The 27479-nt window shown below is 39.0% G+C and overlaps 1 protein-coding gene and 1 non-coding gene across 4 annotated transcripts in view; both read right to left on the bottom strand.

Annotated features, from left to right (window-relative positions):
• Lrig2 (leucine rich repeats and immunoglobulin like domains 2) overlaps positions 1 to 27479 on the bottom strand; it is a 52305-nt gene that overhangs the window by 15181 nt on the left and 9645 nt on the right. For all 3 annotated transcript variants that reach the window (XR_003709779.1, XM_028755651.1, XM_028755653.1), the window contains exons 2-12: positions 23832 to 23897; positions 22548 to 22622; positions 22187 to 22321; positions 19949 to 20092; positions 19683 to 19826; positions 19156 to 19299; positions 18813 to 18956; positions 11570 to 11650; positions 9836 to 9907; positions 9508 to 9576; positions 1543 to 1706 (exon numbers count right to left, since the gene is read on the bottom strand). Coding sequence is in view for 2 of the 3 variants with exons in the window: in XM_028755651.1 (XP_028611484.1) it covers positions 1543 to 1706; positions 9508 to 9576; positions 9836 to 9907; positions 11570 to 11650; positions 18813 to 18956; positions 19156 to 19299; positions 19683 to 19826; positions 19949 to 20092; positions 22187 to 22321; positions 22548 to 22622; positions 23832 to 23897 (1238 nt within the window). In the remaining variant the exon portion in view is untranslated. The remainder of the gene's footprint in view (positions 1 to 1542; positions 1707 to 9507; positions 9577 to 9835; positions 9908 to 11569; positions 11651 to 18812; positions 18957 to 19155; positions 19300 to 19682; positions 19827 to 19948; positions 20093 to 22186; positions 22322 to 22547; positions 22623 to 23831; positions 23898 to 27479) is intronic.
• LOC114611035 lies at positions 20227 to 20330 on the bottom strand. The gene has a single exon (XR_003709784.1). It is a non-coding gene; the product is annotated as a small nucleolar RNA U13 (small nucleolar RNA).

The following is a 27479-nucleotide window of genomic DNA, read 5'->3' on the forward strand; positions in this document are numbered from 1 at the left end:
GGAAGGAAGGAAGGAAGGAAGGAAGGAAGGAAGGAAGGAAAAGAAAAATGTTATATTCAGTCTGGGCAATGGTGGTGCATAACTTTAATCCTGGTACTCAGGAGGCAGAGGCAGAGACAGGCCTATGAGTTTGAGGCCAGTCTAGTCTTCAGAGAAAGTCTAGGACAGCCAAGGCTACATACCCTGTCTCGAAGAAATAAAGAAAGACAAACAAAACAACAACAACAACAAAGGGTTATATTTAGGACATACTGTCTATGGCTATTTTTACTGTCTCAAAGATATGCTACCACTTTGAGTCTTTTTGTTTGGTTGGTTTGGTTTTTGGGGTTTTGTTTTGTTTTGTTTTGTTTTGTTTTGCTTTTGGGAACAGGGTTTCTCTTTGTAGCCTTGGCTGTCCTATAACTTACTTTGTAGAACAAGCTGGCCTGAAACTCAGAGATCCGCCTGCCTTTGCCTCCCAAGTACTGAGATTAAAGGCTTGTGCCACCACTGCTTGGCCAGTTTAAGTCTTAAGAAATTGTATAAAGGGATTCAAGAGCAGTTAAGAGCACTGGATGTTCTTGCAAAGGACCCAGGTTCAGTTTCCAGCACACCAGAACTAACGATCTTTTGCAACTCCAGTTTCAGAGGACCTGACACCTTCTTCTGGCCTTCTTGGGCACTGCACAAACACATTACATAGACATGCATGCAGGCCAAACACCTACACACAAAATAAAAGTAGACTGAAAGAAAGAGGGGGAGGAGAGAGGGAGAGAGGGAGAGAGGGAGAGAGGGAGAGAGGGAGAGAGGGAGAGAGGGAGGGAGGGAGGGAGGGAGGGAGGGAGGGAGGGAGAGAGAGAGAGAGAGAGAGAGAGAGAGACCATCAAAGTCAATGAAATGGCTTGATATAGTAAAAGAATTTGTCTTGAAGTCTAATGCCATGAGTGTGCTCTCTGGAACCCTCATGATCGAAAGATAGAACTGATCATTTCAAGTTGTCTGTCCTTTTTCCAAGAAACTGCATCCAAAACATTAAATTGGTGATTATAAACATATACTAGTATACACTTACGATTATAGCATAAACTAATGACGTTTCAAGATTTTTCTTGGTGGTTTTCAGAATCTACTAAGTATTCACATTAAAAAAAAACAAACCATTGATTTAGAAGTCTTACTGCTATGTATCCTAAATTTAATAACTCCTCTTAAAGCTGACATTCACATTGCCACTAAAGATGATCACTCAAAGACAAAGAGAAGGCAGCATTGAGAAAGTCCTTGTGCTAAGACAAACAAACAAGAACAACAACAACAACAACAACAACAACAACAAAAAGTGACAAAACACCTTTATGAAACACTAAGTCAAAGAACACAAAATGTGGCCTGTATAAAGTAAGCCTGAGACAGGACTTGAGAGCAGCACAAGGCCTTATGACATGCTAGTCAGAGCCATGTGGGTGTTTTTGTTGATGGTGATGGTATTTCATCCCCTTTAGTTTGTTGTTAAAATAGTTAAGAGAAATTTTTAAAATTTAAAACAGAAATACAAACCACAGACAAAGTCTTTTAGGTCCACATTCAAGATGCTTTGCCCTGCTAACCACTCAGGATGTGCGCAGCTTACATTCACAGAATGATGAAAGTTGTTATCCACCAGCCACTGAAGTAACCATTTCAGATGACAATCGCAGAGCAAACTGCTTGTGTTCAGAACACTATAGAAGGAAAACAAGGAAAAGAACCTTTCATTTTAGCTTCATTCAAGTTTCTGCAGGAAAATCCTGCTACACATATATGCATTTACTTATCAAAAAATGTTCATCTAATTATAATAAAACAGATCATTAGCCTTAATAAAGTCAGCATTATAAAAAAAAATCAGACAGACTGAAGGACAAGAGAATTATTTTAAATTAAAGACAAGTAAAGAGCCATTGCAATGGAATGAAATGCATGCATGCACGTGTATTTGTTGTGGGGCGACTGTTGAGACAGTTACTATACTACCCAGTCTGGCCTCAAACTTGCAATCCCAGATATCTCATGACATCCACTGACAAACATGATTCTTGATTGGCAGGGGTTGGAGAGTGGTATATAAACAGGGAGATATGTGTGCGTGTGTGCGTGTGTGTGTGTGTGTGTGTGCACATACATATGCATATTTAGTTTGTTTGTTGGAGATAGGGTCTCATATATTCCAGAATAGCTTTAAGCTTACTGTGTGTGTAGTAAAAAATAATCTTAAATTTCTAGTCCTTCTGCTTCCATCTCCCAAATACTGGTATTATGGGTGCCAACACCACATCTGACTTAACAAGGTCCTGGGTACTGAATCTCTCAGTCATCCTAAAGAAGCAATTGTACCAACTGAGCTGCATCTCCTGTCAGGGTGATATTTGTGATATTGAGAAAACATGAAGATGGGCAATCTACTATGTAATTTTATAAATGTTAATTTCATTGAGGATGAAAACGGTAATATAGCTATGTAAAAAATGTTCCTGTTTTTAGAAAATATACACCAAGCTGTAACAGATGGTTATGAGCCACCATGTAGGCACTGGGAACTGAACCCGAGTCCTCTGCAAAACCAACAACTGCTTTTAACTGCTAAGCTAAGTCTTCACCTCTCTGGATCTCTCTACAACTTTTAAATGGTTTGAGAACTAAAAAAGACCTGTGTGTGTGTGTGTATGTGTGTGTACACACACATACACACACACACACATACACATACATATATAATATATACTATATATGTGTACAGAATGCAAAGGTCAGAGTGAGAACAGGAACAGGGGAATTTGATAAGTCTGTCAAAGATTAATAACTGGTACATCCAGGTGGAAAGTTTGTAGATATTCACTGTACAATTCTTTATACTCCTGAAGTTTAAAATTTTGAAACATTGGGAGCAAAATCACAGATTTTGGAGCACTGAAAGAGCTTTTTACTGTGGGAAGTGTATTTTACTTTCAAAGTATTTCATCAAAACTGAATGCACTTCAGCCCTCTAGTAATGTATACTTCAACTCAGAGCAAAAGATACTTTTTTAAAAAAAAAAATGTGGTCTATAAAACAGATCCCTTTGAAGATTCAATCAGTGGTTTTTTTCACCATGACCCCCTAAATATAAAAGCAGAGAAAGCAAATGATTTGGGGAACACTACAACTTACTCTTTGACTGAAATACTCTTTTTAACTTGGTGGGGAGGAGGTCTTGCCACAGTGCATATGTAGAGGTTCTCTCCTTCCACTGACAAGGAATCCAATTCGGGTCATCAGGCTGGAAGCTTAGAAAGTGCTTCTACCTCTTAAATCATCATCTAACAAGCTCTTAAAATATTTTTAAATTGGTATTTATTAAAATTTCTATGGCTTTTGGTATTCTTTCTCATGTATAAGTGTTTTGAGGTTCATGAAAGAGTTACATATAAATTAAAAAATATTTTTCAGCAGGGCAGTGGTGGCACACGCCTTTAATCCCAGCACTTGGGAGGCAGAGGCAGGTGGATTTCTGAGTTCCAGGCCAGCCTGGTCTACAGAGTGAGCTCCAGGACAGCCAGGACTACACAGAGAAACTCTGTCTCGAAAAACCTAAAAAAAAAAAAAAAAAAAAAAAAAGGAGAGAACTGATACCCACAAGTTGGCCTCTGATCTACACAGACACACACACACACACAAATAAATAAGACAAACACAAATGAATAATTTTAAATAAAAACACTTAAAAAATAAATATCTTTGTACCTTTCGTACCAAAAATATATTCATCTCTCCTTGAATACAGCATTGTCACTTTTAGGATTAGCTAACAGCATTAACTTTGGGGGATTTTTGGTGGTTTTTGGGGGGGTTTGTTTGTTTGTTTGTTTGTTTGTTTTTCTTTTGGTTTTTTGAGACAGGGTTTCTCTGTATAGCCCTGGCTGTCCTGGAACTCACTCTGTAGACTAGGCTGGCCTTAAACTCAGAAATCTACCTGCCTCTGCCTCCCAAGTGCTGTTACCACCACCTAGCTCTTTTCTTTTTCTTCCTTCTTTTCTTTCTTCCTTTCTTTCTTTCTTTCCCTCCTTCCTTCCATCTTTCTTTTTTTTCTTAAGACAATTTTTAAAGAACTTTGTTTTTTAAAAGTATACATTAATTTGGCGACACCACCTAGAGCAGTGATTCTCAGCCTCCCTAACACTGTGACCCTTTAACACAGTGCCTCATGTTGTGGTGATCCCCAGCCATAAAACTATTTTTGTTGCTTCTTCATAGCTGTAATTTTGCTACTGGGCCAGAGCGAGCGGGGTCAGAGTGAGAGGGAGAAGGGAAGGTGAAAGGGAAAAAGAAAAAGAATAGCATTGTAAATATTTTTGGAGCTACAAGTTTGCCAAAGGGGTTGTAACCCAAAGGTTGAAAACCACTAATGTAGAGCTAGACAAATATCACAGGGCTACAGGGGGCTCGGTGGCTAAAGGGTTTCTTGTGAAAGTATGAGGGTCTGAGTCTGAATCTCCAGCATCCATGTAAACGGCAGGCACAGCCAAATGTGTATGCAACCCCAGCTGGGGGGGAGGGGGGGGCAGGGAGACCCCCCAAGAGCATGCTGGCCAGCCAGGTTAGCTAAAACAGAACTCCAAGATCAGTGGGAAACCCCAGCTCAAAAACTAAGGTGAAGAACAGAAGACACCCTCATATCAATTCTGGCCTCTTAATGCACAAAGATATTTAACATTCATACCTAACACAAACAAGCTACTATATAAACAGATGCAAGCAAAAATTACATCTTTCAGTCTAAGATTTCAGTCTTGAAATAGTAAAATACTAACATAAACTCACTTATTTATTTACTTTTTTTGAGACAGGTCTCTCTATAGCCCTGATTGGCCTGGAACTCACTATGTAGATCAGGTTGGCCTTAAACTCAGAGATCTTCCTGTCTCTGCCTCCCAAAGGCAGTTTTAAGTAAAAAAAAACAAAAAACAAAAAACAAAAAACAAAAAACAAAAACAAAAAAACAAAAACCAAAAAAAAACCTGTTGTTTTTCCTATACTTTACATTTTTATCCAAATTGCTGCTAAAAAGCAAAGAGGGAAAGATACTTATTTACAAATTCGGTACATCTCCCTTATCCACAGCTTGTTTCCTACAGTTTCAATCACCAGAGTTCAATAATGTATAAAATGTTACATGGAAAAGCACAAAAGTAAACAATTCCTAAGTTGCAAATTGTGTGCCGTTTTGATTAAGGAGATAAAACCTTATGCAATCCGATTCAGGATATAAATCATCCCTTTGCCTAGTACACCCACACTGCATATGCTGATCACCCATTAATGATTTAATGGTCATACTGATTATTAGATCAAGTGTTATAGTGTTACAGTGGCTTGGGTTCAAGTAACTCTTCTTTAATTTATTAAAGTTCCAACCCACAAGCAATGAAGAAGCAGTAACAGGGCACGAGACATACTCTGCAGCGGTAATTTTATAGCGTGTATAGGTTTGGTACTATGCAGTTTCAGCACAAGGAACACATTCCTAAAGGATAAGGTGGAACATATATATTTGTAGAGGGAACTATCAGCTTGGGGGCCCCTCTGAGGATTTATGCACTGTTAAGGGTTACTGGAGATGGAGACATTTTCTTCAGTACTATAGCCACAGATAAGGTGCCCATGCTTCTGTAAACAATTAAGAAATTCACTGGGTCACAAAAATAAACAAACAAACAAAAAAGACATAAAAACAGAAGTGAGGCTACTTGGGAAGAGGATTAGTGGAAGTAGTAGGGGATAAGAGGATAAAGGGAATAGGGAATAAATATGATCAAAATACATTACATATATGCAAGAAAATGTCAAAATGAAACCTTGATCATGTATAATCAATATATGCTAATTAAAATTTTTTAAAATTATCTTGCCATAGCATATAATCAATCTTAGGGAGGTTACAGAGACACATAGGAGCTGTTTAGGTATCGCCAAAGTCCATCTCAGCATAGATAAAATAACACTTCCATTGAGTGTTTTTCAGACTTACACAATTGTTATTTGTCTTTAAGTCTCAAGAATCTCCAATGGAAATAGGTAGCCAGAAAGGGGAGCAGCTAAAATAGGACATGGACTGATGGCAGTGGACAGACAAATGCAGAAGAGGGATTTTCAGAGACATATCAAAAGACTCAAAGGGACGGAAGGGAGTGATCTTAAGAAGAACCAGTACAGGGAGACCATAAGTTCCCCAAAAGAGTACAATAAAATTCCAATAATTAGGAAGTAGACAGTCAAGTGGATATAGTTAGCAGAACATGTTACTGCCAGGGTTTCCAGTGAGGGCAAAGAAGTTCCTGGAGAAAAAACAGAATCTAATAAAAAAAAAAGATAGATTCTACAGAGGACAAAGAATACACCAGGGAGTCAGGAAACAACCCCTACTCAGGAAAGAGGTCCAGGTAGACCTCAGGCAAGGAAGGTATCAAGTGTAGCACTCTGCCCCAGCTCAGAAACTGTACTCAGAACCTCAAGAATCAAAATCTCTCCTTACCAGCTCCAATGGATGTTTGTCCAGAGCAATGGTTCACCAGTCTGACTCACCATTGGATCCCCGATCAATCAATCAGGAATGAAGACAAAGGCTTCAAAGATGTATATTTGGGAGTCCTGGGTGAAAGGCCCGGGGGTCCAATGATGAATCTGATCCTATCCATGCCACAACACCATAACTGTTAAAGGAAAAGCTATTCAATGATACTTGCTAAAGCATGGTAAGGCAGAGTGTATTCAAGACCATCTCCCAGGCACAGAGATCACTGCAATGAAATTCTGTAACAGAGGAAAACAAGCTGGGCTCAACTCCAATTACAAGCAACAGCAAACAGGAATTTTTAGCCAATGAGGAAGAGGGGTAAGAATCAGCAAGTAGCTTCAGAACTGATGAGGGTTCTAGCTTAAAAAAAAAAAAACCTAGAAAGATGCTTGCTAAAGGCAGACCAGAGTGGTCAGACACTTGGGGAATGTTACAGAAGGAAAAATGTGGTAAGTTATCTAGGGTACCTATGGATACTTAGATTTGTGCATGGGAGGATCCTTGCTAAACTTTTAGGTTCAGAAAGGTTTCAGATAAAACTAACGTTAAAAAATAGTAGATGGGCTAGAGTGTAGTGGCACATGTCTCTAAACTCAGCACTTAGGAGGCAGCAACAGGCGGATATCTCTAAGTTCAAGGTCAACCTGGTCTATATATCGAGACCCTATCCAAAAAAAAAAAAGGTCCACAGTTAGGCCTAGAAGAGTCAGGAGCCTGAAGTTTGTTTAAGTACTTGTGGTTCCCTAGTGAATCTCTACATTGAAACTACACTGCCTATTATCCAAACTATACATTGATCTAGGTTCTCATAATAGTTAAAACTTTCTTGCTGACCCTCACATAATATTAATAGAAAAAAAGATAAACTGGTCTGCAGTTAAATTGAACCCTTACAAATTAGCTATACCTAGAAGTAGATCCAAATGTTTTACAAGATCCCTTTAATTTCTGTAACATGCAAAAAGCAATTAATGATTATTTTTCATTAATTTTTCTTAACATAATACGATGTGAGAAGAGAGACCACGATCCAATACAGTACACAATAGAGGATGAAAGAACGGTTAAGTAAACAAATTATTTCATGGTACTGCCATATGATCCTAGGGACCCATTACTCCCATTCTGAGAGGAAACAATGGGTCTCCAGCTAAGCAATTTGCCTACTGTGACAAGTTACAAGAAATGGAGCAGGGGTCTGAACACAAAAACACATTTCTAATACATCTCCATCTATAGTAAGAACCAGTTTTTACATTTCCCAACCTACTATAAATCAGTACTTTAAGATAACTTTGTTTAGATTTTTATTTACCATATATGTGTGTAAACATGCTGAGGTGGGGGTGGCAGTGGCATACACACGTCATACTTTTTATTTCTCTTGAGATAGGGTCTTTCTATACAATCCTGCCTATCTTGAACTCATTATGTAGACCAGCCTGAGCTTGAATTCAGAGATCTGCCTTCCTCTGCCTCCCAAGTACTTGGATTAAAGGTGTGCACCATTACACCTGGCTATGTGCCATGCTCTTATGTGGAGGTCAGAAGACAACTTATAGGAGTCAGACTGTGAAGCTTGATGGCAGGTACCATTGTCAATTGAACCATGTCACTGGCCCAAAACTAAGTCTTTTAAAAACTACACAAAGATGTCATAATATCACATTGTAAATGTTTCTAAAAGCTTTCTCTTCATTTTTATCTCTGTCTTGTCATGAACTGATTCTACTGCTGTCTTTTGAGTAGACTCTAGCTAAGACATTTTAAGTAAACTGATTTTCCAACACCAGCTTAAATTAATAAGAATTCCCAGGTTAACTTCCTTCACTCAGAAAACTCTCTAAATTAATAAAACTAATTTTAGGAGTCTGGAGAGACGGCTTAGCAGTTAAGAACTCTTACAGAGGACCTGAACTTGTTGTCCAGCACCACCAAGGCAGCTCACAAGCATCTGTAACTCTAGTTCCAGAGGATCTGATGCCTTCTTCTGATCTCCTTGAACTCACACATGTATACATGTAGTATACTTACATACACTAAGGCACATACACATAAAATAATTTTTAAAGGCAATTTTTAAAAATTATATAGGAAGTACTGGAGAAATGGCTCAGCAGTTAAAAGGCACTTCTTTTTTTCAGTTCCCAGTACCCACATGTCAGCTCACAACTGTCTATAACACCCATTACAGAAGATCTAACACCCTCTTCTGGCCTCCAGAGGTAACAGGCATGTACATGGTAGAGACATACATGTAGTCAAAACACCCATACATATTTTAAAACTTATTTTTTAAATCATATGGGAAAACTAGTATAAAAAACTTTTTTCTACTGCAATATTTAAATTTTCTGAACATCTTAGTAGTTTAAACACATTAAAATTAATAACACAAAATACTAGGTCAATTTCACAAAGTAAAGAACAGAAACAGCTGTTACGCACCTTAACCCCATCATGGAGTAAGAACTGGAGACTCATGTATTGACCAGTCTAGAAAGTAAAATCCACACTGGAGCCCAGGAGTGGTGCTAAGGTTTCCAACTTGTGAGCACAGGCAGCACACATGTGGTAGCACACACTCCTGACTGTCCAGTGCTGGGTTATCTTTAAACGACATGACCATTGAAACAACTCAGTGTTAACACTGCTCTATTTCTTGCTCACATCACATGCTTCTGAAACATCTGAGTCACCTTCTCTATCTATGGACAATGAGGGGCTAGAGAAATGGTCCAGTGATTAAGAACATTGTCTGCTCTACCCGAAAAGCCAATTTAGTTCCCATCACCCACACGGCAGTATTCAATCATCCGTAACTCCAGTTCCAGAGAATCTCACCATCTCCTCTGGTCTACATGAGCATCAGGTACACAAATGGTGTCCTTTATATACAATGAGCACTAACATAAGAGAAAAAATTACTTACAGTTCCTTTAAGTGAGTCTGAGAAAAAGCATTTTCTTGGATAGACATTATAGCATTGTTGTTCAAATCTCTGAAATGAAGAGAAATGCAACATCAGTAACCATTTCTGTAGTGAAGTTATATAAATGCTTAAATGCTCATGAATACCTGCGGACATACAGTCTCAGTATGCAACCCTGGCTGGCCTTAAACTTGCTATGTAGAGCAGGCTGTCTTCAAACTCACAAAGATTTGCCTGCCACTGCCTCCTGAGGACTGGGATTAAAGGTAGGCTCTGCCATGCCCAGCACAAAGATTATACAGTGAGTAAATATATATGAAATACTTACAGATACTCAAGGGATTCAAGGCCAATGAATGCTTTCTGTGTAACTGACTTAATCCGGTTCCCTTGCAAGATTCTGAAATAAAATTAAATTCATTAAATATTTACCTATACAAGGTATAATTGTGTTGAATGCTTGCATTGTGGCATTATGCACATTTTAAAAATTATTTTTCAGTTATGCATCTGTGTGTATATGTTGGGGGAGAGGTATGTACATGTTCAGTGTTGTGCCTGAAGAAGACAGAAGAGAATATCAGATTCCCTGAAGTGGAAGTTATAAGTGCTTATGAGCCTCCTAATATTGGTGCTAAGAACCAAACTCAGGTCCTCTGGAAGAGCAGAACACATTCTTAACCTCTGAGCTATCCTCTAGCCCCTTTAATGGCTTTACTGAGATACAACTAAGGGAAAAATTATACACACTAGCTTAATGAAAACAAGCAAAACAAGCATTTTTAAGAAAGTTATGAACTTAGTAATTAATACAAAGTACAACACGAAAGCATCTACTGAGATCTCAGAGCTCAACGGAAGTCTTCTGAACATCATCCTAACCACTAAAATACTGGTAGCTTGCCTATGCTAAATGAGGTTAAATTCTCCATTTCTCTTTTTTTTCCTTTAAATTTTTATTTTAATTTTCACACATTATACATTTGATCATACTACTTCCTCTCCCTCATTTCCTCACAGTTCTCCATTGCTCTCTTTAATAAAGCTGGTCAGATTACAGATGTTCAGACAGGTATGAATCTCTGGAGAAATCCTTCTCATAGGAGATCTCAAGTGTTTCATGGGAGAGTATTTTCCCCATTAATAGACTGATTCCCCACATAGCTCCCATGATTAAACACACTACTAGTCCTATATTTTCTCAGAGCATTGCTCTTACTTGAATGGAAAACTCTACTCAGTAACTTATTTAAATACCACAACTGATTGAGAATTTAAACTTATACAGTCACTATGGAAATCAGTATGGAGGTTCCTCCAAAAACTGGAAATAGAACTACCATATGGTCCAGCCATGCTCCTGGTAGATATATGCCTGAAGGATTCTAAAATATGCCACAGGGACACTTGCATCACCACGCTGCACTACATGCAACAGCCAAAAACAGGGCTAGCCTAGATGTTCATTAAAACACAGATAAAGAAAATGTAATGCATATATGCAAAAGAATTTTATGCAGCCATAAAGAAAAATTAAGTTATAGCATTTACAAGAAAATGGATACAACCAAACATTTTCTTTTATATGCAGAACGTAGATTTAGGATTGTGTGTGTGTATGTGTGTGTGTTTATAGGTCATGAAAGGGATCCTGAGATGGAAACAAGAGATCTAATAGAGAATGGTGCATATGTCATCAGAAAGCAGAGGGACTGTCTGGATGTAAAAAGGGAACCACCCAAGGCAGGGAGGAAGAGGGAAGAGGACTGACTGTAAGAAGGGAATGAATGTGAACAGAATAATGAAACATGTATGGACATGCCATGATGAGACGCATCTCTCACAATGCTAATCTGAAACTACGAAATAAAAAACAAATTTCCACAGGACTATTTTACAAATAAAAAGTACCAAACAACAATCTATTTGACAAACAAAACTTTCCTTTTTAGGAGATGGTAGGAAGGCTCAGACTTTCTGGCTATATAAAATAAACATTATGCAGTAACATTTAAAACTGTTCCTTGAAAAGACATTAGATATAAACATTACAGATACATACAATTTAGTGAGACTTTTGAGTCCAGAAAAGGCTTCACTAGCATCTTCTATGGCCCATGAAATTTCATTATTTCTCAAATCTCTGTAAGTGTCAGGGAGAAAAAGATTGTTAGTCAATATGATACCACACCACTAGGCAGCATCCTGATACAGCAACATAAAGGAACACACATGTTATTTCAATCCTTATGTTGACAGTCATCTATGATGAAGACTCAGTCCTGCTTTTTAAAGGAGTATTTGTGATAAACATAGAAAAATTAATAAATTAACTAACCAGCAGGGCATGGTAATACACATCTTTAGTTCCAGCTCAACTGCTGGAGGCAGAGGCAGAAGTAGGCTTTGAATTCTGTGAGTTCAAAGCAGCCTGATCTACATAGTGAGTTCCAAGACAGTCAGAACTTCATAGAGAGACCCTGTCTCAAAAATACACAGATGGATAAATGGATAGATGAATAAATATAGATAAGCAAACTAAGCAACCTGCTAAGATTATTAATCTTCTTAGTTAGCCTTATCTAATTGCACTAACCTATTAAAAATTGTAGGCAGGATCCTATAAAAAGGAAGGTTTCAAGATAAAGGTGATAGATACAGCTTTCAAATGTAATTTTAGAGTCATGAGATTCCTGAGTGCTCAAGATTCCCTCTGGGCTCTTAAACTTAATAGCTCAAAGAGAAATACCAACACAGAACTTCACAACTCAAGAGCAATCCAACATTCCCTTTGGGAAGCAAAAAATGGTATGACTACATGCTAGAGTGTTCATTATGTTTTCTTTAAAAACTATCCCATTCTTAGAGAAAGTACACTTGTGTATATCATGTGCTGATGAAATACCAGTTATATTAAAAGTACTTAATCATTTTTACTTCCTAAAGCTATTGCATATTAAACTAAGGCACACACTTTCTGATTTATAGAATTATATAAAGTATGGATGCCAAGAGAGGTTTCTTTTTGCTTAGCCTTCAAGTAAAATGCTAATATAGCTCATTTTATTTTACTAACAATTCTTCAGGACATTCCCCCTCCTCCAAATTATTCACTAAGAGAGGCATGGTGGCTCATACCTATAATCCCAGGACTCAAGAAACTAAGACAGGAAGATGGAGAGTTCAAAGCCAGCCTGAGTAACAAACCAGGACCTTGTCACGAGACATTAATTAATTAATTAATTAATTAATTAGGCAAAAAATAAGCAGTGGGCTATGTGGGGTATGGTAGCACATACCTTTAATCCTAGGCATTCTAGTGGCAGAAGTAGGTAGATCTCTCTCAGTTTAAGGCCAGGTGTGTGTGTTTTTATATGCATGTATGTGTTGTGGTTTGAAGAAAATGGCCCCCATGAACACATATGTTTGAGTAACTGATTCTCAGTTATTTGGGGAAGGATTAAGGGGTATGGCTTTGTTTGAGGAGATTTGTCCGGTTTCAAAAGCCTACAACAGGCCCAGTCTTGTTCTCTCTGTCTCCATCTTGTGGTTCAATGTAAGTTCTCAACTACTACTCCAGTGCCATGCCTGCCTATGTGTGCCTACACAGTTCCTGCCATGATGGTTACAGACTAACCCTCTGAAACTATAAGCAAGCCCCCAAGTAAATGTTTCCTTTTATAAGTTGCCTTGCTCGTAGTGTTTCATCATAGAAGTGTAACTTAGAGAAAAGTTGATATCAGGGACTAGGGTACTGCTGGGACAGGCCTGACCATACTGCTGTTTAGAGATATATGGAAAACTTTGGGACTTTGGACTAAGAAAGCAGTTGAATAGTGTAAGCAGGACTTAATTGGGCCATCCTAGTAGGGACATAGAAGACAGTAGTGCTGAAAGCAATGTAGGCTGTGGAGGCCCAGCTCAAAAGGCTTCAGAAGGGAAGAATATTAGAGCCCATTCTTGTGATGTTTTGTTTTGGCAAAGAATGTACTTGTTTTCTGCCCTTAGTTCAAGAAAATCTGCCAGAGATTAAATTGAAGGGGTCCAGACTAATGCTATTGGCAGATATGTCAAGGCACCTTAGCACTAACTGTGTTATGTGGTTTTCATTGTTGCACAGATCTATAATGAAAAGGGGCCAGCAGGGCAAAAAGAAATGCAAAATATAGTTTGGGGTAAAAAGAGCACCAGGCAATAGAATGTTGGAGCCAAGTCCTGTGCTCACAGAGATGACAAATTTCTAAAAAAAAAGGTCTGATGCTAAATGGAATAAAGGGCATGGTACCTCAGGGCAAGTCCCCACCAGATAACCCTGAGACTTGTAAAAAGCAAAGCGTTGGGTAACCTTTTGTACATTGGGTAAAGGTTGTCTCTGTATATTCCATTGTTGATTAGCAAACCAGCAGAGAGCTGAGTACTGGCAGATCTTGGTATTGCTATTCCTATGGCCCATCACAGGTCTCATATTTTTTAAACATTCACCTTCCTTACTTGTTGATTGGCTTCAATAATGAACTGACAGGCAACTGCTGAGCACGAAATGGAAGGCTGAACTTCCTTGCAGAGAGAGGGTCTCTGGAAGAAGAAATCACCGGCAGACATGGAGGGAACAAGATAGACAGCAAGCAGAGAGGTACAGAGCTAGCCATGCAGAGGGTGGTAGGCTAGTTGGTCTGGTTAAGTTTAGATAGCTGCCTGGGATACTGCCCTAGCTAAAAGGCCTAAGCTTTAAAATATTACAAAGATTCTATCGATGTCATTATGTATACTGCTGGCAGATCCAAGAACAGTCCCATTACAGGAAAGATTACATAGCAAAGGAAACCACCAACAAGCCAAGGCTTGTACAAATGTAATTCATGGTGGGAGAGCAGGCTTCAACCCAAGCAGGCATACAACTTGGCACTTTTGGCCACACAGTTCTGTCTTGATCAAGGATACAGTAAAAGGATTGTAGAATTTGCTTCAGCAGTTAAAGAAAGCCACAGAGACGAGGTATGTGGCAGAAGAGTCCCTGCCTGATGGCCCAAAGAGGCCACTGCATGAAGCTGTGAAAGTGAAACCTGGATTACACTGGAAATCCCAAGACGCTGGAGATGGCAAAAACTTGAGATACCTGTCAAAGAAAGCTACAGAAAGGATGTGGAACCAGCCCAAGAGAAAGATGTGTGTCAGTCAACAAAGCTGGAAGAAATGGGATATAAAAAGCCATCTAACAAGCCCTTTGACACTGGGCATAAAGATACAAAATTTGGAGTTCACCCTTTTGGGATTTGGTCTTGCTTTGGTCTAGTATTTTCTCACTATGCTCCCTTCTCTCTCTCTTTTGGAATAGTAATATATATTCTATGATACTTTAAGTTGGAAATATGTGATTTGCTTTTTAATTCTATAGTGGTTACAGTTAGAAGACTGCCTTGAGTCTCAGAAGAGACTTCAAACTTCTAAATAGTGTTGAGACTGTGAAGGACTGTGAGGACTGATGCATTTTGCATTATGATGTGGCTACAAGCCTATGGTGTCAGGAGCCATCTAGGAAAGACTAAGTCTAGCAGGTGGCCTTCCTGGAGGTGGCCTACCTCTTTACATAGACTCAGATGGGTGAGCTCTATGAGGCAAGGTCCCAAAAAGAATTCACCTCAGGATTTCTTCCTGCAGCTGATATGCCTTTCCTATCATTATTAAATTAGCATAATAATCCCTGGGCATTAGCCTACCCTATTGAACAGATTTCCTGCAGATCAACATTAAGATGAACTTTCATGAATTAATGCTGTTTTGCCAGAAAGATATAATAAAGTTAGATTCGAGAACAGAATGTGTGTACTCCTCATAAGAGTAAGTAAAGGCTATATAACAAGAAATGCAATGAGCTTTCATAATTACACTAAAAAGAAAAATAGGCTTATGACAAATTTGTGTTCAAGGAAAAATATTCGGGTCCAAGGATGAAGCCACAAGTGTGCACTATGATAAGGCAAGGCCATGTGAAACTGTTGCTATGAACTTATAATGAGCACATAGAATGAAACACTGCTTTGAACTTAACATCAACATCCTTTTGTAACTCCCATTTTATGTAACATTGCATCTACAAGGTAATTTTTCTAAAGAACTTTTTTCTAAGAAGATATAAAAAGGTCAAAGGTAAAAAATAAAGATGATGTGGCAACTTGGGAGCTCTGCCCCATCCATCCATCCATCCATCCATCCATCCATCCATCCATCCAAATGCATGTATGTATGTATGTATGTATGTACATATATAGGTATATGTATATGAATGTAAGCATACATAAATACTTGTAGAGTTGATTGAAACAGATGGTCAGGCCCAACCAGAGTATGGAGATATGAATATATGTATATCTGTGCATATTTGTCTATGTAAAGGATCTTAATTCTTTTCCTTTCCTTTCTCTCTGGTTCACAAAGAGTTAATCAGTCTGGCCAGTGAAGGGCTCCTGCCTGTCTGGCCAGAAAAAAAAGCAGCACTAGCAATAAATTCTTTACCTATTTCTCCACTTCTATGCAGCATGTGTTAATCGCCAGATATTAGCATTTATTTAAGCATAAATAATAAAGAGTTAAGTTTTTCACACAAAATAGTAAAAAATAGTTAGAAGGCAGGAGATCATCAGACTTTTGATCTGTGTCTAACACTGTGTCCCATTTCAACCCATTCCAGATCAGGCAGGCTCCCAGTACTATGGGGCCAGGGGGTCGAATGTGGTGGTTTGATTGAGACTGGCTCCTATGTTTGAATGTTTGAGCTCCAGTTAGCAGAACTTTTTTGGAAGAATTGGGTGTGTCCTTGCTGGAGGGAGTGTGGCTTTGTTGGAGAGGTGTGCCACTGAGGGGGTAGGCTTTGTTTCAAAAAACCCATACCAGGCCCAATCTTTCTTTCTACTCCCTAAGGATCAGGATATAAGCTTTCAGCTACTGCTCCATTGTCATGCCTGCCTGATGCCATGTTGCCTGCCATGATGTTCACTGACTAATCCTCTGAAACTCCAAGCAAGCATCCAATTAAATGTTTTCCTTTATAAGAGTTGCCTTGGTCATCTTGTCTCTTCACTTAGTTCACAGCACTAGAACTAAGTAACTAGGTATAACAGTAACTAAGAAAGACACTGTGTATCTTAAGTATATGAGCATTTTCTCAGACTTAGTGTGTCTCCTTACTGGTAGTTAGGTACCAAAGTTTGGAGCCTATCACCTTCCTGAAACTATTTATTAATTTTGAATGTGATAACAACAGTATCAAGGCTGGAGAAATGGGTTAAGAGCACTCTCTGCTCTTCCAAAGGTCCTGAGTTTAATTCCCAGCACCCACATGGCAGCTCACAACTGTCTGGTGCCATCTTCTGGTGTGCAGATGTACTTGCAGACAAAAGGCAGGCAGAACTCAAGGCTAGCCTGGTCTATAAGAGCAAGTTCCAGAACAACCAAAGCTACACAGAGAAATCCTGTCTTAAAAAAAACAAAAATACAAAAAAACAAAAAACCAACCATACCAAACCAAACCAAACCAACAACAACATCAAAGAATCTTAATTGGGCTGGAGAGATGGCTCAGCAGTTAAGAGCACTGACTGCTCTTCCAGAGGTACTGAGTTCAATTCCCAACAATCACATGGTGGCTCACAACCATCTGTAATGGGATCTAATGCACTCTTCTAGTGTGTGTCTGAAGACAGCTGCAGAGTATTCATATAAATAAAATAAGTAAATCTTTTTAAAAAATCTTAATTATGAGAAAGGAACCCATGAGAAGATACAGAAGACATTTTTAGTGGGGAGGGATAGAACCTGTGTGATACAAAAGTAGAAAGGGGAATACAAGAAGTAGAAAAGTTTACCTGGGAAAGGAAGCAGGGGAGTTGGGGGAAGAGGAGGAGATGGGGAAAGAGGAAAGGGTAGGAAAGAAAGTCAATTAAAGCTATAAATATGGAAAAGCCCTTATCCCTAAGAAAACCTGATACTTGGTAAGCTAATTAAAAAATAAAATTAAAAAAACAAAAAACAGAATTTGAATGGAGGTGCCAAGAATGAGATAATAAAGCTGCTACCAGAAGCCATTCATTGTTAAATAAAATCCCAGTGCCAGCGTGTGCTAGTGCTCTACAAGTTATTGGACAGAAAGACTTCAAAAGTAGCAATTGCTACTGCTGTCGGCTGCTCCCAGATCTAGATGGTAAGACACTACTGATGAAGGTACCGCATGCTTTGGTCTTAGGACAGAGAAATCAAACTAGAACTGCTGGAAACTTCCTTCCTGCTGGCTAGTTTCATAGTGCTACGAATATTATTATCAATAGTCTTACACAGCTGGGAATCCTGTATGCAACACTACTGACTTATAAGGCAAGATGTGCCCACTGGTATTAACATCAACGAGTCTGTTACCAACTACTTTGTGATTGGATTTGAGGCCTGCTCCACAAACATGGTCCATAGCTGGAGAAGCAACTGCTATTATTTTTCTAATGGACACAATGTACCCAACATTCGACCTCTAAATAACTGTTTATGAATATAGATTTGTCTATATGACTATATGACTATAGCCATATAGACAGACTATAATTGTCAGCTTTGATCCGAGAAGCTCCTTTTTGGAGTGGGCCGGCAGTTAACTGCAGAGACTCATAATTGGTCAAGGTGAGGAGATTGGAGTTATTTAATACTCAGTCATAAATGGGATGCTGAAATCAACACACACACACACACACACACAATTTAGCCAGGCATGGTGGTAAATGCCTATAATCCCTGTACCTTGAAGGCAGAACTAAGAGTTCAAGTCCAATCTAAGCTACACATGGAGATCTTATCTCCAAAAACAAAAAATCAAAAAAGGAGTTAGTTTCTTTTGGGCAGTGGTAAGGTGCTGGCCTTGTATGCTGAAGTTTTAATCCCTAGCATTATCCCCAAAGACTCAAAAAAATCACAAAAATCACAAAAAAAAAAAAATCAAGGTCATGCAGCAAACTACTAACACTAAACAGAACTGCTATCACTACATATAACTGCAGCCTTCCAGACAAAAGCCAGTAATTATGGGACACTATCCATCATGAGAACAAGCAGATAATGGCATTCTGACACTGCCAACTGACAGGGAGTCTTTGCTGTTATGACACTTAACTCAGAATAAAGTAATAAACTGCTCTAAAATTTATTTATGGGATAGAGAACAAAAGAAGCACAAAATACTAGCACATATCCATTTCCATATTATTTTCACTCATTTGGTTAATTTCATTCTAAAAAAATTAAAAACCAAACAGAACAAAACTTACAATGTCTGAAGATTGGAAAGAAACCTAAATACACCGTCAGCAATGTGAGTGACTCTATTGTCCCCTAAATTCAATCTCTCCAGTAAGCTCAGACCAACAAAGGCAGATTCATCAAGGCGAGTCAGTTGGTTATAGGACAAATCCCTAAAAAACAAGAAACACTAAAAGTCAGGAATTATTGTATTAGCCCAATCTATGAATTTTACTCCACTGAAATGTTAAGTACAGTTCTCTAACAAAAACTGAGGAACTTAGGATGCCAGATCTCACAACTACCATGAGAATAACTGACTCTAATCTGCCTAGTCTCACACCCTCTCATGAAGTACCACTCAACACTTACAGTTCAGACAGTCTCTGGCAGAACTCCCATGCATCAGGGCTGATTTTTTCAATAGCATTCTGGCTCATATACAGTTGCTGTAACATTCGCAAGCCATACAGCCACCCCTTGTTCACTCCTGTAAGGTTGTTATGTTCCAGTTCTCTGTATGCATAGAGAGAAGTAACTCAAACAAAGCATTCAATACCAAGTACAGGTTTAAATTTCCTTTAAACTGACAGATACTTTTGCTAAACTATAGTGACCCAAGAAACTTAAGCTCTAAAGTGACTAAGTATCTATAAAACCAACAGACCAAGTGGTACAGCATTCTCAATCCAGATAAATTCTGGTAATTTTGAGTCAAAACAATATGAAATATAATTTATTTTTATATCAAAAAGCTTATGAATGACAAAAATTCCAGTAAACTAAAAAACTTTAAAGTCTGTATGAAAGCAAGGAATGTGGCATGTGTAAGGCCTTAGGTTCAATCTAGAGGAGAGGAAGAGTCCACCCCCACAACTATCCCCTATTCTAATACTTACAATTCTTCCATATTATTCAAGCCAAAAAATGCTCCATCTTTGAGTTTGCTAATTCCATTCCGCTGCATTTTCAATGAGCGTAAGGAATCAAGCCCTTGGAAGGTAAGGCCTTCTACAATTTTAATCCTGTTTCTTTTCAGTTCCCTTAAACAAAAAGATTAACAGTTAGTAAAGAAAATTGGCTGAGTTACTCTAACTGTAATTTAAAAGAAAAACTGCTATAGAGAAGACTTGTCTTCTTATAATCCATCAGTTTTGTTACTCACAAGAACTGGAGATGAGGCAGCTTGAAGACTTTAGGTGGAATCATGCTAATTCGGTTCCGGTTCAATTTTACCACTAATAAAGAACCTGATAAGTTGTCAAAGCAGCCAGCCTCCAAGGTGCTTATCCTATTATTACTCAAATTTCTAAAACGACAAGATAACAGCATAAGAAGCAGTGGTGACTACCCAAATCCAACTCTAGCTTTAACTTGTCACTTAACTATACACATGCTGACAAATCATTTAACTGCTATTTCCAGTACTCACCCCAAGTCAAAAATCATAGTTGTAATTGTATTTGTAAGTAACAAGGTTCATGGGAAGCACATGTGATGCAAAGGCACAAATACCCAATCATCACGCTTATGAACCAAAACAAAAAACTCTTAACTGATATTTTTTTTTGCGTGCATGTGTATGTGTGCACAATGTGTGTAGGGGTGCAGAGGCCAGAGCAGGATAGGGAAAGGGAGAGCTACCTCTATCATTCTCTGAGTTATACACCTTGAGACAGGGTTTCTCATGGAACTAAAAGCTCAGTCACTCACAGAGCCATAAGTTCACCATTTTGACTAGGCTGGCTGGCCACTGAACTTTCAGCATCTGCCTCTCATTACTCCCAATTCTGGAGTTACAGACACACACAGACATGGCTGAATTTTTATATGGGTATTTGGGATTTGAACTCAGGTCCTTGTGCTTGCAGAGCTGAGCACTTGTAGCCACTGCACAATCTCCTCAGCCTCTTAACTGGTATTTTATTTCACAAATCATTTAATTGCTTTCTCTCTTCATCTACAAAATTAATTATGTTAGACCTGGAGCTAGTGATAGAGTGCTTGCCTAGCATATTGTAAGGTCCTGGGTTTGGACCCTAGCATTGAAAAACAAGGGGAAGGCAGGACCTTGTAGAGAACATCGTTAAATTTAATGCCAGCACTTGGAAGATAGAGGCAGGTTGATCTCTATGAATTTGAGGCCAGGCTAGTCTATCTAGTGAGTTTCAGGCCAGCCAGGACTACAGAGTGAAACCTTGTCTCAAAACAAAACAGAAAAAAAGAAGGGAGGGAGGGAGGGAGGGAGGGAGGGAGGGAGGGAGGAAGGAAGGAGAAAAGAAAAGGAAAAAGAGAAAAAAAAGAAGAAAAACAAGGAAGGATAAAAGCATGGCTCCTACTTCACTTAGGATGTTACAATATGGGATGACTAGACTTTAGGAACCAGCACACAAGCTAACTATTAGCAGCAGCACACAGGGTAAGCTACTGGACAACAAACAGTAGCACATCAGTCCTCTTTACTTTTCACAAAATTGCTGATTGGGACTGGAGGTGTGGCTCACAACACAGCCACTGCCGAGCATGACAAGATCCTGCATTTGGTTCCCAGTACCAAAATGAAAATTTCTCAAACTAAATCTTGGGCTGACAAGATGGCTTAGCAAGTAAAAACACTTGCCAAACAAGCTTAACAACCTGAATTTCATTCCTGAAACACACCTAAAGATGGAAGAAAAGGCTGGCCAGGTGTGTCACATGCCATTAAGGGCAAAAGTAGGTGAGTCTCTTGAGTTTGAGGCTAGCATGGTCTACAGAAGTTCCAGACAGCCAGGGTTTCACAGAGAAACCGTCATGAAAAACCAAAAACAAAAGAAAAGAAGAAAAATATGGAAGAAAAAAACCCCGTTGCACATAGCTGACCTCTGACCTGCACATTCTCTGTGGGATGTGCATATTATATCACCCCGTGAACGAGAACAAACAAATAAGTGTAAAACTAAATCTCAAACTTTGCTCTCAATGTCTAGCAATTTTTTCTGGCAACAGAGCACTCTTTCTTTTAGGGTGAAGTAGGGAAATAAATAACTACAAAAGCCCAAAACTAAGCTTGTTTTACACACACATACATCAAATTACCATAAACAACAGACACTTGAGGGATGGCCAGTGAATGACAGAAATGCACTGGCAGGCAGTACGCCAGTTCCTGCCCAGCCTATTGCAGCTGACTCAATAAACTATTCTTTCAATTATTTATTTATTTATTTATTTTGGTTTTTCGAGACAGGGTTTCTCTGTGTTGCCCTGGCTGTCCTGGAACTCACTCTGTAGACCAGGTTGGCCTCAAACTCAGAAATCCGTCTGCCTCTGCCTCCCAAGTGCTGGGATTAAAGGCGTGCACCACCACTGCCCGGCTATTCTTTCAATTAATTGAGTAAATCTAAGTCTCTATTTTACTTACAGGTATTTCAGTGACATTTGAGGAAATGACGATGTCTTGATTTCTGATATTATATTGGAACTGAGGTCTAAACTCTCGAGAGCAGAGTAAAGCTGGAATGCTTCTGCATTTATTTCTGGAATTAAATTATGGACCCTACAAAACAAGGATTATATTGAAGTTATTGTCAGTGACCCAACCAAGGCCACAAAGATACTAAATAATTAGGATCAATAGTATAGGTACTCGAAAAACAAACAACAGCATGTATTGTTACAGTGAAGGCAGATTGGTAGCAGGTGTGTGTGTGTGTGTGTGTACAATATATATACACAATAAATAATTAAATAAAAGATCTGAAATCTTCACTTACAATACTTACAGTGAAAGTAGAGTAATATTAGGTGTTGGTTCTCCAAAATATGGTATTTCTGTTAGCTCATTGTAATTCATTTTCCTAAGCAAAAGAGAAAACAGTTTTAAAGTTTAACAATGGAAACTACCTCTTGAATTCTGGATTTAACTAATATCTTAATATATTCAAATTTGAAAGGGCCTATGACTCAGACTAAGTTAGACAAATATATAATTCTAAGAAATTAGATATTTTTAAGACTATTATTATTTCTAATTATGTGAAGAGGAGAAGAAGGTTGTACATTTAAATGCAGTGCCTTCAGAAACCAGTGGCATCGGATCCCCTGAAGCTTGAGTTAAGGTGGTACCACCCAATGTATAACTTCAAGGCAACAGCTGTCTTCTTAGACACAACAGGGCAATGCACATATGAACTCAGAGACTATGAGAACATGCACAAGACCTGCACAAGCTCAAGCCAGACAGAACCCCAAGGGGAAGGGAGCACAAAGTCCCACCCCAAGACAAAAAACTATTTACAATTGGTAATGGCTAGGAGAGGAAATCTGTTTCCTCCAATGGAGTGATACTGAGTCTATCAACTATACTCCAGGGAAAGCTCCATGCTCAGAAAGAACTAGCCAGAACAAATTAGACACTTTGTTTGTTTAGTTTTTGTTCTTTTCTTAGTTATCTAATTTTATTTTATATGCACTGGTGTTTTGCCTGCCTGTATATCTGTGTGAAAATGTCAGATCTTGGAGACAACTATGAGCTGCCATACGGGTGCTGCAACTTGAACCCAGGTCCTTTGGAAGAACGGTCAGTGCTTGTAACTGCTGAGCCATCATCTCTCCAGCCCCTAGTTTTTGCTTTTTAAGAGTTAGAAAGAATGCCAGGCTTGGTGGCAGAGGCAAGTACGTTTCTGTTCAAGGCCATCCTGATCCACAAAGTGAGTTCCTGTCCAGCAAGGGCTACACAGTGAAACCCTCTTTCAAAAAAAACAAAAAAGAAAGAGAACATGAAGTTGGCAGTTTACGGAAGTATTTGAGGAACTGGGAGAAGTTGGAAGAAGGGAAAGAATATGATCAAAATATATGAAATTCACAAAAGATAAATAAAAGCATTATTTTAAATAAATAAGGCAGACAAGCAACTCAGAAAGACACTAAATGTATATCTCTGGACTCCACAAGCATGTACAGTGCACAGGTACATACACAGACACACAAATACACACCAAAAATATTCAAATTCATAATTAGGTTACTTCAAAGACTTTAATAATGAATGAATAAAAATAACTTACACTTCTCGTAATGTTTGTGATTCCAAGCTGATGTTCCAGTTAGACAACCGGTTATGGCTCAAATCCCTGAAAGAAGACAGACATACTGAGCTTAGTGTTGGAAGCTAAACCTCAGTGGAAAATCAAACAGAACAGAGTCTAGGAAGACATCTCTCAGTGGTAAAGGGGCTAAGACCTAGGCAACCCTCTTGGGTGCCCAAGGAAGAGAGGAGAAGGGAGCAAGTACAAAACTAAAACAGGATACTGAATCCTACAAAGGTAATTTTTTTCTTTTTTATTTAATTCATTAATTTATTTATTCACTTTACAATTCAGTATCAGCCCTTTCTCTCCTTCCAGTACTCCCTCATAAAAGTCCTCCCCCTGTTCCACCTTCCCTTTCTCTTCTGAAAAAGGAAAGCCCCCCCCTGGATGACGCACGCACGCACGCACGCACGCACGCACCATCATCACCACCATCACCCCTCCCCAACCAGTCACTATAGGACTAGGTGCATCCTCTCCCACTGAGGCCAGAGTTTAGCCAGGCGTTGTGGTACATACCTTTAATCCCAGCACTTAGAAAGCAGAGGCACAAATCAAGTTCCAGACCAGCCAGAGTTACACAGTAAGATTCAGTCTCAAAAATAAATAACCACCAAACAAACAAAAGATTTATTTTTATTTTCAATTATGTTTACATGTGGGTATGTGCATGGGAGTACAGGTGCCTATGGAGGGCAAAGGCATCAGATTCCCCCGAAGGGCAGGTTACAGGTATTCAATGCTGTCTTCTACAGGAGTCCTCTCTTCAAGAGTAGTGTGTGCTCTTAACCTCTGAGCTATCTCACCAGCCTCTAAATGGGAATTTTCAGTCAGGCATGGTGTGAACTGTCTGTAATCTCAGCACTAAGAAAACAGAGGCAGGAAGATCACTAGATTTGAGCTATGCCTGTAAACTCTAGGCCAGCCAGGGCCACATATCAAGACCGTGTCTCAAAAAAAGTACAACTGAATTTCAGTATTACCAAAAGAAATGCTTATGAGTAAGTCTGTCCAAATTTCAACCGATCTAATACTTTTTTATTTTTAATGGGTTTTTTTTAGTAATTTAGAATAAATTAGCATGGTTTAATAATAAATAAAATGCATAAGCCATATAGGCATGGTGGTCCATGCCTATAATCCCAGCACTTGGAAAGCTGAGGTGGGAAGGGCATAAACTATAATCCAACTGAGACTATGTAGCAAAGTCTTCTGTCAAAAACAAACAAGCTAGCTGGGCAGTGGTGGCACATGTCTTTAATCCCAGCACTTGGGAAGCAGAGGCAGGTGGATTTCTGAGTTCAAGGCCAGCCTGGTCTACAGAGTGAGTTCAGAACAGCCAGGACTATACAGAAAAACCCTGTCTCCAACGACCCCGCCCCCCCCCCAAAAAAAAAACACAAGCCGGATGTGGTGGTGCACTTGGAAGACAGAATTAGGCAGATTTCTGTGAGTTCCAGGTCAGCTAAGGCTACACAGTGAGACACAGAGATCCACCTGACTTTTAAAGGCATGTGCTGTCACCACCAGCCAGCTGTAAACAAAGCTGAAGGTAGATTTCACAAGTCAAAATGAGCGTTTCTATAACTCGGACTGAGCTGAGTATGCAGAGGTGATACATAAAGGCTAACACTGAAGGATGGTGTAAGGCTAACCTGTGCTCATAGCAAGACCCAGTCAAGGAATCTGGTCTTCCTAAAAAGAGCTATCTAGCATCTGGAGAAGGCAATAAATTTCCAAATTATGTTGATGATGATGACAGTTCCAGTGTCCTACCAGATAAATTAGCACATAACTGCAAGGCAAATATTCCTCACTATGCTTATACATAAAACAAGCATACAAACTAAGAACTTGCTAATCCAAAGTCACACAAAACTAAAAGTAGAGAAGCTATTTATTCAAACTTTCATCCATCGCTAGAAAGTAGTTTATTAGAATAGAAATTTTCACTTAAGTTCATCATGAGTTTAAACAATCTTAAAAAATTCACCTGGATGACTCCTGTCGTCTTTACAATGCTCAAGTAGAACCTAGCCCACACAAGCTGTTTGCCCAAGAGACCTACTGCATGTTACAATACGGCTAGCAATAGGGGCATGCTGGAGAAACACTACAGATCAATCTGTCTCCCTGTGCTGCCACAGGCAGTTGGCAAGTGCATGCAGGTTTGGGTGACACAGCCAAACAATTTGCTCTCAGCTAGATTCATCCCTGCTCATTAGTAAATCTTAAGACACTTTCATTTAAGAGTTTAATTTACATGGGGACAAAACTAAGCATTGCTATTGTTTTTTAAGTAATAATTCTGACAAAAACTATCTTTTAAAGTATTTTATTTAAAAGAAGTTGTTTGGGCAGGGCAGTGGAGGTGTATGCCAGAGGCAGAGGCGGGTGGATCTCTTGAGTTCAAGGCCAACCTGGTCTATAGCACAAGTTCCAGGACAGACAGTGGTACACAGAGAAAACACATCAAGAAAAACCAGAAGAAAAGAAATTAATTGGTTAAGGACTCTCTATTAACACTGAGTTCCACCCACAGGAGAAGTCTTAGGATAAAAGATGCTTGTCATGCAATCGTCAAGACCAGAGTTTGGATCCCTTATACCCACATAACTGCCACATGGTCCTGAAAGCCCACTTGTAATCAGGCACTTACAAGGCAGTGACAAGATCCCAAGACCAACCTGAATAGGTAGAGTAACAAATTCAATGAGCTCTGGGTTCAATTGAGGGACCCCTGCTCAAAGGAAGACTCCCAACACCAACCTTGAACCTCCTTCACTCATCTGCACACATGTGCACCCACTTCTGCACAGACATATATGCCCATACATATGCAAAATGCATATGCATACCATATACATATTCCTCCTCCACATCATCATCATCTACCAGGAATAATAATAATAATCACCTTCATCATCACCATCTACCAGGAAGAAATGGGGTTTAGTAAGGCATCACAGACACTGCTATTATTAAAAAATGAAAGCCCCAACTATTCCCTTCAACTATCTCCAAAATGTATTTAACAATCAATAGCCTTTCTGGCATTTTCTAACACTACAAATATGAGTAATAATGGACGAACTGATATGTAAAGGTCTCTCCCCTCTCACTCATGCTACAGGGAAGCAGCTGCAATAAGCAATGAATTATTAAAGTGCTTATATCATCCGGAGCCAGAGGTGCCATTACTGTGGTTGTGCAGTGCCATCAGGGTGTAAATTATTTACAGAATGCTCAGAGAAGTCACAAGTTCTGCAAACCAACTACAAAGAATTCCTGCAGCAGCAGAGTACAGTTTTCTTCTGTCTACTCAGGTCTGTCCACTTGTGTCAATAATTTTTTCTTGTTTTCAAGAATCAACATTATTAACTTCAACAATAATAAAGCCCCCCAAAGGGAGTCTTTTACAAAGGGTATCAAAACAAACAAACAAAAACTAACCCACATCTAGCCAAGCAGTGGCTCAGAACTGTAAATCTGGGAGGCTGAGGCAGGAAGACTACAAGTTGTAGGACAACCTAGGCAACCTAGTGAGAACTTGTGTATTTTTTTTTTTTTTTTGAAAAGGGCCAGGAATATAGTCTACTGGAAGGGTGCCTGCGCAGTGTGCAT

This window comes from Grammomys surdaster, unplaced genomic scaffold (assembly GCF_004785775.1).
Source record: "Grammomys surdaster isolate TR1022 unplaced genomic scaffold, NIH_TR_1.0 126071, whole genome shotgun sequence".
Taxonomy (NCBI): domain Eukaryota; kingdom Metazoa; phylum Chordata; class Mammalia; order Rodentia; family Muridae; genus Grammomys; species Grammomys surdaster.